Source organism: Anolis sagrei, chromosome X (assembly GCF_037176765.1).
Source record: "Anolis sagrei isolate rAnoSag1 chromosome X, rAnoSag1.mat, whole genome shotgun sequence".
Classification (NCBI taxonomy): Eukaryota; Metazoa; Chordata; class Lepidosauria; order Squamata; family Dactyloidae; genus Anolis; species Anolis sagrei.
In genome coordinates, this window is record NC_090034.1 from 12518137 (window position 1) to 12532002 (window position 13866).

Sequence of the window (13866 nt, forward strand, 5' to 3'; positions counted from 1 at the left end):
AAGGTCATCCAGTCCAACCCCTTTCTGCCAGGAAGGAAGACACCATCAAAGCCCTCTCGACAGACGACCACTCAGGCTCGTAATGTCTTAGAATTGGAAAAGAAGATCTCTCTCTTCTCTCATATCCACACACTGGTTGGAACTACACATCCAAAGGGGTTCCGACATATTTACCTTGGATCTAAGGAGGTGCCTTTCAGCGGCACCGGCTCCAGCTTGATGTTCTTCTTGCCGTAAACCCGATAGAGCCTGCATTGAAACCAAGGTTTTTAGATTGGAGCTGGAAGTAGAGTAAATATTGGAGGTAAATGAGGGGAATCCACTGGGAACGTACTTACCTGCTGACATAATGGAGATCCTCGACAGTGTAGAAGCCACTGGCCGTCCCTCCTTCGATATAGGAAATCTCATGATCGAAGACCTGTAAGCCACCCGCAAGCCATAAGGATAAGCTCATTTATTTTCATCTAAGTCAGAGGCAGTCATAATGATAAATAGAACTATATACTTTCAGTAAACGATAGAGATAAAGTCATTTATTTTAATCTAAGTCAGAGGGAGTCACAATGATATATAAAGCTATATACTTTCAGTTGGTATAACTGGGAAATAATTTTTTTTTGCTAATTAATTTTTATTGAAAGAATATTTTATTACAGGGAAAGTGGGGGAATATTGTGGAGAATATAGAAAAGTAGGAAATGAGCTACTACGAAAGAGGTAAGAAAAAAATCGTGAGAAATCGACAAAGGAAAATAAAATAAAATAGGATAAAAAATAAAGAGGAAATAATTTTAATATATTTTATTTGGTTTTTTTTTTTATCGTGTCAAGTCGCTTCTGGTGTGAGAGAATTGGCAGTCTGCAAGGACATTGCCCAGGGGATGCCCGGATGTGTTACCATCCTGTAGGAGGCTTGTCTCGTGTCCCCACACGAGAAGCTGGAGCTGACAGATGGGAGCTCACCCCGTCTTGCGGATTCAAACGGCATCAGTTCAGTCAGCACAAGGGTTTAACCCAATGCGCCACCGCAGCTCCTATTTTATTTGGTGTATATGTTATTATTGCATGAGGTTTTGTTTCTGTTCGTTCGATTTATTTTTACCATTTTTAAAAATTAAATCCTTCCTCATCCCCGGATCCTCCTCCCAATAATTTACATTGTCCTATCTCCCAGTGTTTTAAAATTTTATCCTTGAATTTGGCCCTGCCCAGTGAAACTTTTTGTGTATTGTTGAAGGCTTTCATGGCCGGAATCAATGGGCTGTTGTAGGTTTTTTCGTGCTATATGGCCATGGTCTAGAGGCATTCTCTCCTGACGTTTCGCCTGCATCTATGGCAAGCATCCTCAGAGGTAGTGAGGTCTGTTGGAACTAGGAAAAAGGGTTTAATATATCTGTGGAATGACCAGGGTGGGACAAAGAACTCTTGTCTGTTGGAGCCAGGTGTGAATGTTTCAACTGACCACCTTGATTAGCATATAATGGCTTGACAGTGCCTGGAGCAAACTTTTGTTGAGAGGTGATTGGATGTCCTTGTTTGTTTCCTCTCTGTTGTTGTGCTGTGTAATTTTAGAGTTTTTTTTAATACTGGTAGCCATGAAAATGAACAAAATCTGGCTACCAGTATTAAAAAAAACTCTAAAATTACAATAGCACAACAACAGAGAAAAAACAAACAAGGACATCTAATCACTTCTCAACAAAAGTTTGCTCCAGGCACTGTCAGGCCATTATATGCTAATCAAGGTGGTCAGTTGAAACAAAACCTACAACAAACCAGAAACTTTTTGTGTTTTAATGTTTGATTTTATATTGTTGTGTTGCTTATTATATTGGTTTTGCATTTTATGTATTTTATTTTCTGGTTTTGCTATGCTTGGGTTATATTGTGTGCACTGTACTGATGGGTGTGGCCTCATGTAAACCGCACCGAGTCCCCCTGAGGGAGATGGAGGGGGTATAAAGTTTTATTATTATTATTATTATTATTACAGAAATAATGCTCTGCAATTTCTAAGAGAACTGATAAAACATTGTATTATTATTATTACACTGTTAATTTGATTACTGCATTATAATTCTTAATTTTATTATTGTTGTATTTATCATTCTATTATAACTCTTAATTTTATTGCTACAGTTATTAATTCTATTATTATATTATGATAGTGGGTTGTTGTAGGTTTTTTCGGGCTATATGGCCATGGTCTAGAGGCATTCTCTCCTGACATTTCGCCTGCATCTATGGCAAGCATCCTCAGAGGTAGTGAGGTCTGTTGGAACTAGGAAAAAGGGTTTATATATCTGTGGAATGACCAGGGTGAGACAAAGCACTCTTCTGTGCTGGAGCTAGGTGTGAATGTTTCAACTGATTATGATAATTATTATAATTATTGTTGTTATTATGTTGTGAATTTATTATTATTATTGGGGCCCCTGGTGGCACAGCGGGTTAAACCGCTGAGCTGCTGAACTTGCTAACCAAAAGGTTGGCAGTTCGAATTCGGGGAGCAGGGTGAGCTCCCACTGTTAGCCCCAGCTTCTGACAATCTAGCATTTCGGAAACATGTAAATGTGAGTAGATCAAAAGATACCACTCCAACGATGGTGGAAAGTTAATGGCGCTCCATGCCGGCCACATGACCTTGGAGATGTCTATGGACAACACCGGCTCTTCAGCTTAGAAATTGAGATGAGCAGAGTTGGACACAATGTCACGTGGAAAACCTTTACCTTACTTTTCTTCTTCTTATAAATTTTGTATTATAATTTTTAATTTTGTTATTGTATTATAACTATTAATTTTATTATTGTGTTATAATTATTGCTTTTATTATTATATTATTACTTTTATGGAATTATTATTATTATTATTACTATATATCTCCCACTTTTTCTCTCTTAAAAGAGACTCAGAGATGTTGGAGTTTGGCCATCTATCAATTTTTGATCCAAGGAAAAAAAAAACTTCAAAAAGAATAGAACCATTTTAATATTTTTAAAGGCCCCAAAGATAATTCCTAACTCAAAAACTATTAAAAAATGATACTAAGAATATGAAATGGGGGTCTGCTCACCTGGCTGAACTCGTCACTTTCGTCCCCCATCTCCTCCCGGTTGCAGCGGGACTCGGCCCCCAAGTAATTGCGCAGGTTGACCGCATGGATGGCCGAACAGGCCTTCTTGTCCAGCGAGGCTTCCTGGCCGATCCAATAGTAGATCTCCCAATTTAAGGAGCCATTGGCATCGAGAAAGGTCTGGGGAGGGAACGTGTTATTATTATTATTGTTATTATTATTCTATATAAATAAAAAATGTAATGTTTGTTTGTGGAATTAACAGAACTCAAAAACCACTGGACGAATTGACCCAATACACCTAACAACCCAATGTATGTCCTTCACTCAAAAAAATTGATTTTGTAATTTGGGAGTTGTAGTTGCTGGGATTTGTAGTTCACCTACAATCAAAGAGCATTCTGAATCCCGAATATAAGCCGACCCGAATATAAGCCGAGGCACCTCATTTTACAACAAAAAACTGGGAAAACGGATTGACTCGAGTATAAACCGAGGGTGGGAAATGCAGCAGCTACTGGTATATTCCAAAATAAAAATAGATACCAATAAAATTGCCTTAATTGAGGCATTGGTAGGTTAAATGTTTTTGAATAAATAAGCTAAGTCTGTCCTCTGATTAAAACATTATTCTAACCTTCTTCAGTGTAAATGTGTTTACATATCCTTCCAATAATAATAGAGTAAAATAATAAATGTAATAATAACAATAATAAAGAATAAAATAATAAATGTCATAATAATAGAGTAAAATGATTAATGTAATAATAGAGTAAAATAATAAATATAATAATAAAAATAATAAAGAATAAAATAATAAATGTAATAATAATAAAATGATTAATGTAATAATAATAGAGTAAAATAATAAATGTAATAATAACTATAATAAAGAATAAAATAATAAATGTAATAATAATAGAGTAAAATGATTAATGCAATAATAATAGAGTAAAATAATAAATGTAATAATAACAATAATAAAGAATAAAATAATAAATGTAATAATAATAGAGTAAAATGATTAATGTAATAATAATAATAATAATAATAATAATAATAATAATAGAGTAAAATAATAAAAAACCTTGACTCGAGTATAAGCCGAGGGAGACTTTTTCAGCCTAAAAAAAGGACTGAAAAACTAGGCTTATATTTGAGTATATACAGTAATACTGTTTCAAACCAGGAACAGAAAGTTTTTCAAATTTTGTTACATATGTTTGGGGGACCCCAAAAGGTCAGGGTTTAGATAGGATCAGATCTGGGGAAAGGAGAGAGCCTGAAAGCATGAGTCATGTTCCGCTCACCTTCAGGACGATGTAGCAGTCGGCCTCGTAGAACTTCCCGTGGAAGGCCTCGTCCACCATAGTGGGCACGAAGTTCTCGATCTGCCAGACGGTGAGGCCCGGGAGCTGCCCCACGTCTTCGGTGAAGAACTCTGAGTAGTTGAGGTGCGGCTTCTCCAGGCTCTGGTCCCAGCGGCGGGTCTTCAGGTCTGTGTACTTCAAGTCTCCGTTCTCCTGAAGAGGAAGAGGAAGGTGAAGCGAGAGATCCAAGTGACTGAATGAAAGGCGAGCTAGGGATCCTAGTATTTGGATGGAGGAAGGGTCAGGGATCCTAGTATTTGGATGAAGGGTCAAGGATCCTAGTATTTGGATGGAGGAAGGGTCAGGGATCCTAGTATTTGGATGGAGGAAGGGTCAAGGATCCTAGTATTTGGATGGAGGAAGGGTCAGGGATCCTAGTATTTGGATGGAGGAAGGGTCAGGGATCCTAGTATTTGGATGGAGGAAGGGTCAAGGATCCTAGTATTTGGATGGAGGAAGGATCAAGGATCCTAGTATTTGGATGGAGGAAGGGTCAAGGATCCTAGTATTTGGATGGAGGAAGGGTCAGGGATCCTAGTATTTGGATGGAGGAAGGGTCAGGGATCCTAGTATTTGGATGAAGGGTCAAGGATCCTAGTATTTGGATGGAGGAAGGGTCAGGGATCCTAGTATTTGGATGGAGGAAGGGTCAAGGATCCTAGTATTTGGATGGAGGAAGGGTCAGGGATCCTAGTATTTGGATGGAGGAAGGGTCAGGGATCCTAGTATTTGGATGGAGGAAGGGTCAAGGATCCTAGTATTTGGATGGAGGAAGGATCAAGGATCCTAGTATTTGGATGGAGGAAGGGTCAAGGATCCTAGTATTTGGATGGAGGAAGGGTCAGGGATCCTAGTATTTGGATGAAGGGTCAAGGATCCTAGTATTTGGATGGAGGAAGGGTCAGGGATCCTAGTATTTGGATGGAGGAAGGGTCAAGGATCCTAGTATTTGGATGGAGGAAGGGTCAGGGATCCTAGTATTTGGATGGAGGAAGGGTCAGGGATCCTAGTATTTGGATGGAGGAAGGGTCAAGGATCCTAGTATTTGGATGGAGGAAGGATCAAGGATCCTAGTATTTGGATGGAGGAAGGGTCAAGGATCCTAGTATTTGGATGGAGGAAGGGTCAGGGATCCTAGTATTTGGATGGCGGAAGGGTCAGGGATCCTAGTATTTGGATGGAGGAAGGGTCAGGGATCCTAGTATTTGGATGGAGGAAGGGTCAAGGATCCTAGTATTTGGATGGAGGAAGGGTCAAGGATCCTAGTATTTGGATGGAGGAAGGGTCAGGGATCCTAGTATTTGAATGGAGGAAGGGTCAGGGATCCTAGTATTTGGATGGAGGAAGGGTCAGGGATCCTAGTATTTGGATGGAGGAAGGGTCAGGGATCCTAGTATTTGGATGGAGGAAGGGTCAAGGATCCTAGTATTTGGATGGAGGAAGGGTCAGGGATCCTAGTATTTGGATGGAGGAAGGGTCAAGGATCCTAGTATTTGGTTGGAGGAAGGGTCAGGGATCCTAGTATTTGGATGGAGGAAGGGTCAGGGATCCTAGTATTTGGATGGAGGAAGGGTCAAGGATCCTAGTATTTGGATGGAGGAAGGGTCAGGGATCCTAGTATTTGGATGGAGGAAGGGTCAAGGATCCTAGTATTTGGATGGAGGAAGGGTCAGGGATCCTAGTATTTGGATGGAGGAAGGGTCAGGGATCCTAGTATTTGGATGGAGGAAGGGTCAGGGATCCTAGTATTTGGATGGAGGAAGGGTCAGGGATCCTAGTATTTGGATGGAGGAAGGGTCAAGGATCCTAGTATTTGGATGGAGGAAGGGTCAGGGATCCTAGTATTTGGATGGAGGAAGGGTCAGGGATCCTAGTATTTGGATGGAGGAAGGGTCAAGGATCCTAGTATTTGGATGGAGGAAGGGTCAGGGATCCTAGTATTTGGATGGAGGAAGGGTCAAGGATCCTAGTATTTGGATGGAGGAAGGGTCAAGGATCCTAGTATTTGGATGGAGGAAGGGTCAGGGATCCTAGTATTTGGATGGAGGAAGGGTCAAGGATCCTAGTATTTGGTTGGAGGAAGGGTCAGGGATCCTAGTATTTGGATGGAGGAAGGGTCAGGGATCCTAGTATTTGGATGGAGGAAGGGTCAAGGATCCTAGTATTTGGATGGAGGAAGGGTCAGGGATCCTAGTATTTGGATGGAGGAAGGGTCAAGGATCCTAGTATTTGGATGGAGGAAGGGTCAGGGATCCTAGTATTTGGATGGAGGAAGGGTCAGGGATCCTAGTATTTGGATGGAGGAAGGGTCAGGGATCCTAGTATTTGGATGGAGGAAGGGTCAGGGATCCTAGTATTTGGATGGAGGAAGGGTCAAGGATCCTAGTATTTGGATGGAGGAAGGGTCAGGGATCCTAGTATTTGGATGGAGGAAGGGTCAGGGATCCTAGTATTTGGATGGAGGAAGGGTCAAGGATCCTAGTATTTGGATGGAGGAAGGGTCAGGGATCCTAGTATTTGGATGGAGGAAGGGTCAGGGATCCTAGTATTTGGATGGAGGAAGGGTCAAGGATCCTAGTATTTGGATGGAGGAAGGGTCAGGGATCCTAGTATTTGGATGGAGGAAGGGTCAGGGATCCTAGTATTTGGATGGAGGAAGGGTCAGGGATCCTAGTATTTGGATGGAGGAAGGGTCAGGGATCCTAGTATTTGGATGGAGGAAGGGTCAGGGATCCTAGTATTTGGATGGAGGAAGGGTCAAGGATCCTAGTATTTGGATGGAGGAAGGGTCAGGGATCCTAGTATTTGGATGGAGGAAGGGTCAGGGATCCTAGTATTTGGATGGAGGAAGGGTCAAGGATCCTAGTATTTGGATGGAGGAAGGGTCAGGGATCCTAGTATTTGGATGGAGGAAGGGTCAGGGATCCTAGTATTTGGATGGAGGAAGGGTCAAGGATCCTAGTATTTGGATGGAGGAAGGGTCAGGGATCCTAGTATTTGGATGGAGGAAGGGTCAGGGATCCTAGTATTTGGATGGAGGAAGGGTCAGGGATCCTAGTAGTTCAATGGGAGGATGGCCAGGGTGTCTAGTAGTTCAATAAAGGAAGAGTAAGGAATCCTAGTAGTTCAATGGAAGAAAGGTCATGGATCTTCGTAATTAACTACTAGGAAAGTAAGGGAGTTACAGGCTTAAAATTAGAATTCTGGGTGACGCATGTCTGAATGTGCGATGCTGTGGGGGTCCCCCCTTTGTACCCTTTCCTCACCTCCATCTTCTTGTTCTTCTCCTGCGCCACGTCCGACATGCCCTTGAGAACCTGCTTGGCCTGGTCGTCCTGCGTGGAATCCTTACGTCGTCGCAAGCGCATCTTCCGGGCCAAAGGGTCTCGGGGGCTGCTCCCTGCAGGCCCCAAAAAGGAAAAAAAATAAGGACAACGTAGATTGATAGATACCGTATTTCTATCGGAACTTCCATAACCTATTTGAAGGCAATATTCCTGCTTCTTGGCAGGGGGTTGGACTGCATGGCCCATAAGGTCTCTTCCAACTCTAGGATTCTATGATTCTATGATTGGAAATAACTACACTACATCTTTATTGAAAAGGTAAAAATGATGTCACATCCGGATGGCATATGTTCTGTATCAGAAACTAGAGCTGATGTGGTCTATTCAATGCAATTTTCTGAATCTGCACCCCAAATAACCAAACCAAATTTAAAGTTGACCAAAAATTAATGTCGGAAAGCGGTCCCTGGTCAAGATGGTCCCTGGTGAAAAAAAAAAGTTGGTAACCACTGCCCTAAACAAATGATAAGTTGAAGAACTCACCCCCGGCAGCAGCCGCTACAGTCGCAGGAGAGGCGCCCGCCAGGCGCAGCTGGTTTTGGAGCGAGAAGTCGATGTTGTACCATTCCGAGGTCCGGTCCACCGGTTTGGGGGGCATGACCAAGTTGGGGTTTTCACGGACATCCAAGACCTAACAAAAGGAAAGAACACCATTATAGGGCTTCACCCCACGAAGGTGGGGGGGGGGGGAGGGGGGTAAGCAATTTCTGCGCAGCTAATTAACATAACTTTGGCATTGCAAACATTCAGTAATTAAGAGTATTAATGGGAAAAAAGTTTTGTACTTTATTTACTTTTATAATTTTAGAGTATTAAGAAATTCTAAAATTTTAACAGTAAATAAAGAACAAAACTCAAACACAGGAGAACTCCAGACAAGAAACAATCAGGAACAGCTAATCACCTCTCAACAAAGGATTCCTCCAGGCAGTAACAAGTCACACCTAAAAACTGTCAGGCTATCAAATGCTAATCAAGGTGGCAAATTGAAAGATTCACACCGAGCTCCAACAGACAAGAGTTCTTTCTCCCACCCTGGACTTTCCACAGATATATAAACCCCATTTTCCTAGTTTCCAACAGACCTCACAACCTCTGAGGATGCTTGCCATAGATGCAGGCGAAACATCAGGAGAGAATGCTTCTAAAGCCTTCAACAATACAATTACCACTCTGTCTATGTACTAAGAATATTTCAAAAGAAGGCAATGATGACAAAGTCACTCTGAATGTATTTCCTAAAGCAAGAATGGCATCATAGCTTACTTATGTGATGCCGAGAGACTCAGTTCAAATCCCTGCTCCGTCATAGAACCCATTGGGCAAGTCACACTCTTTCAGCCTCAGAAGAAAAAATGGCAACTCTCACAATAAATAAAATGTTATTTTTGGAGGTGTAGCAGCACAAGTTGAGTGTCCCTTTTCCAAACATCCAAAATGCTCCGAAACTGAGACAATGATATTGTTGGGAGTCCAGCCTCTGATTGTGTCTAATGATCAGGGTTCTCTGGATGTTGGGAGGGACAATGACGTTCGTGTGTCTAATGATGAGGTTGCTCTAGATGCAGAGAATGACAATGAGATTCCTGTTCAATGTGAATTTTCTGATGGGAATGTTCCTGAAGGGTTTGGGGATGATGGTCTGTTCCCTGGGCCTGAATTGCTACCAGAGAATTCCTTGAGAAAGGCTCGGCACCTGGGCCAGCTGCAGAAATTAATGCGCCAGTAGATAGGAGATTTCAGTCAGCAAAAAAACCAAAACAAACCAAAACAAACCCCAAGCTCTCAGGTGCTCTGCCAGATTGCAGGAGAGATTGATAGCAGATTCAAGGCTGAGAAGAAATCCATTCCTGGCCGCTTGGGATATAGAGTAAATTAGGGGATAAAAGTGTCAAGTATAGAATCTGTAGTCAGACGAAGCAATGTTGAAATTGAGTCAAGACTTCATCTCAGGTCCCTGGAAGCCTTGCCTTGGATAGATTCTTGTATGAAGTGCCTTGTAATTTCCATGCTGAAGTGTCTTGTTTGATTCATGCTCAAGTTTTGGGATTTTGCCTTGGAACTTCCAGTGTTTGTTTTCATGAACTTTGATGGACTAATTGCCTGGACTATTTGTTCCTATCTATCTTTCTACCTAATTAGATTTACCTATTTTTGTGGATTGCTTTTACTGCTGTTGCTTTTGATGATCTATATAAATAAAAATGTAATGTTCGTTTCTGAGATTAACAAAACTCAAAAACCACTGGACGAATTGACACCAAATTTGAACACAAAACACCTAACAACCCAATGTATGTCCTTCACTCAAAAAAATTGATTTTGTCATTTGGGAGTTGTAGTTGCTGGGATTTATAGTTCACCTACAATCAAATAACATTCTGAACCCCACCAATGATGGAATTGAACCAAACTTCGCACACAGAACTCCCATGACCAAGAGAAAATACTGGAAGTGTTTGGTGGGCAGTGTCCTTTGGTTTTGGAGTTGTAGTTCACCTACATCCAAAGATCACTGTGGACTCAAACAAGGATGGATCTGGACCAAGCTCTACAAGAATACTCAATATGCCCAAATGTGAACACTGGTAGAGTTTGGGGAAAATAGAATCTTGACATTTGAGAGTTGTAGTTGCTGGGATTTATAGTTCACCTACCATCACAGAGCATTCTGAACACCACCAACGATAGAATTGGGCCAAAAGTCCCACACAGAACCCCCATGTGGGCCACAGCAACGCGTGGCATGGGACGGCTAGTCTTCAATAAACTGCTTGCATTTTACTCAGCTGTGTAGTGTTTAAAGTCAGAGGGCTTCCTGACCTGGAGTTCAACAGATATCTGATGGTTCAATGTATACACACTTCGTTCCGTACACAAAATTATTATGCATATTCTATTTATGCATATCATGTATTAGTGTTGAGCCTTGGGCCCCCTCTCCCAGATATATCTCATGATCTATATGGAAATATTGCAAAATACTTTTGCATAAGGGATACTCAACCTATCTGGTAGTTTGGGAGCAATTCGAGGATTGAAAGAATATTCAGGATCTTAGAGAGTGGGTCGAGAATCGAGATTAAATCCCAGAATGACAAGGAAGTTGCCAAGAGCATGACAATCCTTTTATTGGATTCTCTTGACCGTATTTGCTTTATTCCGAGGCTGAGAGAGTGTGACTTCTTGACCAAGGTCACTCAATGACCAGGTTTCAGCCTAGTCCAAATCTCACATAGCAAGGCTTCCAGGGACCTGAGATGAAGTCTTGACTCAATTCCAACATTGCTTCGTCTGACTACAGATTCTATACTTGACACTTTTATCCCCTAATCTACTCTATATCCCAAGCGGCCAGGAACGGATATCTAAATCACACATATCTTGGCTACCCATCAGACTAAAAGTAAACAAACCCAAGCAAACCCTATCAGATTGTAAATTATTCTGCAAGACCCCAGAAGTCCCACCTCAATGTCTATCAGGAAATGGACGGCTTCCGGCAAAGTGACCAGGCGGTTCTTGTTCAGAACCAGCTTCTTCAGTTTTGCGCACCTATGGAGAGAGAGAGAGAGAGAGAGAGATAATTGAATTATAGAATCATAGGCTTACAGAGCTGGAAGGGACCCCTAAGGCCATCTAGTCCAACCTCCTTCTGCCTTCATGTAGGAAAAGCGCAATCAAAGCACTCCCAACAGATGGCCATCTAGTCTCTGCTTAACAGCCTCCAAGGAAGGAGCTTCCACCATTCGATGCAGAGAGTTCCACTGCTGAACAGCCCTAAGACACTCTTGCCATGTATATTTGAGGCTTGACACATTTGCCTCTCCTCCATTTATGATGCATGTCTACTTCCGACAGCTATGCATATGGATACTGGTCTATGGGTGTTGCCATGCTCTGGCCACAGTAATATTTGCCTGCACTGACAGTAACTGACAGGGAAAACTCTCATTAGTTAGTAAATGCTGGCTGAAGTCAATTTATTATGCAGTTGCAAATGGAAATTGTTTTGGTAACCTAGTTTCAAGGTTGTCCCCAATAATAATGATCATCATCATTATGTATACGAGTTCATGGGTACTGCCATGCTCTGATATTTACTTGCATTGACAAGCGTCTGTGGAGAAAGCTCTTATTACAGATATAAAAACATTATATAATATTTATTATATTACATAGCATTATAATATGTATGACATATCATATATTTATTATATTATACAGTATTATAGTATAATATGCATTGCATTATATAGTATAATATTTAGTATCTTATATAGTATTATAATCTATTCTATAGTATGATAATATAATATATATTATATTATAATACATTTATTATATTATGTAGTATTATAGTACAATATTAATTATGATGTTGCCAGCGGGAGTTGTTTTGCCAACTCAATTTCAAGACTATTGTTGTTGTTGTTGTTTTTGTTATTATTATTCTGCTACCAGCAGGAGTTGCTTTGCCAACCCAGTTTTAAGGTTGATTCCGTCATCGTCATCATCGTCATCATCATCATCATCATCAGTTGCTTTTTCTCTCATAAAGGAAACTCAAAACAGTAAACAGTGCTAAAACAATACAATATATGTGCTGTTGAAAGCTTTTGTGGCTGAAATCACAGGGTTGCTGTGAGTTTTCCGGGCTGGCTGGCCATGTTCCAGAAGCATTCTCTCCTGATGTTTCACCTACACCTATGGCAGGCATCCTCAGAGGTTGTGTGTGATTTAACCCAATAAAAGACCCAACTTTTGAGTATCTTGAAACCAATATTTGGAGACTGCAGAGTTCTTTCCGTGGATAAAGAAGCAGCTGCTTTTGGAGAGGGTCCGACTCTTGTTGGACGGCTTTACTTGCACAGGTAAAGGAGGACTTTACCTCCACAGGTAAAATATGGTTTTACCTGCACAGGTAAAAGGGTATTACCTACATCGGTAAAAGTAGGGTTTGCCTTAACAGGTAAAGGCAGGCTTCATCTCTGCAGGTAAAGGAGGGTTTAACCTACACAGGTAAAGGGGGTTTACCTGCACAGGTAAAGGAGGGCTTCATTTCCACAGATAAAAGAGGGTCTTACCTGAACATGTAATGGAGTTTACCTGCACAGGTAAAGAAGAACTTCATCTCCACAGGTAAAAGAGGGTTTAACCTACACAAGTAAAGGGGGTTTACCTGCATAGGTAAAGGAGGGTTTAATTTCCACAGATAAAAAAGGGTCTTACCTGAACATGTAATGGGGTTTATCTGCACGATAAACGCGAGATTTATCCTTTATCCTGCACAGGTAAAGGAGAACTTCATCTCCACAGGTAAAAGAGGGTTTAACCTACACAGGTAAAGGAGAGGCCCAATCTCTGTAGGTAAAAGAGGGTCTTACTTAAACAGGTAACAGGGTTTACCTGCACAGCTAAAGGAGGACAATCTCCACAGATGGTGAACAGGTTTTTACCTGCACAGGTAAAGGGGTTTACCTGCACAGGTAAAGGAGGGCATCATCTCTGCAGGTAAAATATGCTCTTACCTAAACAGGTAACAGGGTTTACCTGCACCTGTAAACCCTGCAGGGTTTACCTGCAGGGTTCACCTGCACAGGTAAAGGAGGGCTTCATCTCTAAAGGTCAAAGAAGGTTTAACCTACACAGGTAAAGGGGGTTTACCTGCACAGATAAAGGAGGGCTTCATCTCTACAGGTAAAAGAGGGTCTTACCTAAACTGGTAATGAGGTTTACCTGCACAGGTAAAGGTGAACTTCATCTCCACAGGTAAAAGTGGGTTTTACCTGCACAGGTAAAGGAGGTCTTCATCTCCAAAGGCAAAAGAGGATTTTATCTAAACAGGTAACAGGGTTTACCTGCACCAGTAAATGCAGGGTTTTCCTGCACAGGTAAAGGAGGGCTTCATCTCCACAGGCAAAAGAGTGTTTTACCTGCACAGGTAAAAGAGGGTTTTTACCTGCACAGGTAAAGAGAGGTTTACCTACACAGGTGAAGGAAAGCTTTACCTGGATATGTGAAGGGGCTTTACCTGCAGAGTTGAAGGAGGGCTTTACCTGCACATGGA

The 13866-nt window shown here is 41.5% G+C and overlaps 1 protein-coding gene across 1 annotated transcript in view; it reads right to left on the reverse strand.

Annotated features, from left to right (window-relative positions):
• Positions 1-13866, reverse strand: part of LOC137097890 (protein flightless-1 homolog) — a 53017-nt gene that overhangs the window by 22178 nt on the left and 16973 nt on the right. Inside the window, exons 10-16 of the mRNA XM_067473262.1 lie at positions 11267-11351; positions 8280-8427; positions 7716-7849; positions 4390-4602; positions 3080-3259; positions 339-421; positions 175-249 (exon numbers count right to left, since the gene is read on the reverse strand). Of these exons, the coding sequence (XP_067329363.1) occupies positions 175-249; positions 339-421; positions 3080-3259; positions 4390-4602; positions 7716-7849; positions 8280-8427; positions 11267-11351 (918 nt within the window). The remainder of the gene's footprint in view (positions 1-174; positions 250-338; positions 422-3079; positions 3260-4389; positions 4603-7715; positions 7850-8279; positions 8428-11266; positions 11352-13866) is intronic.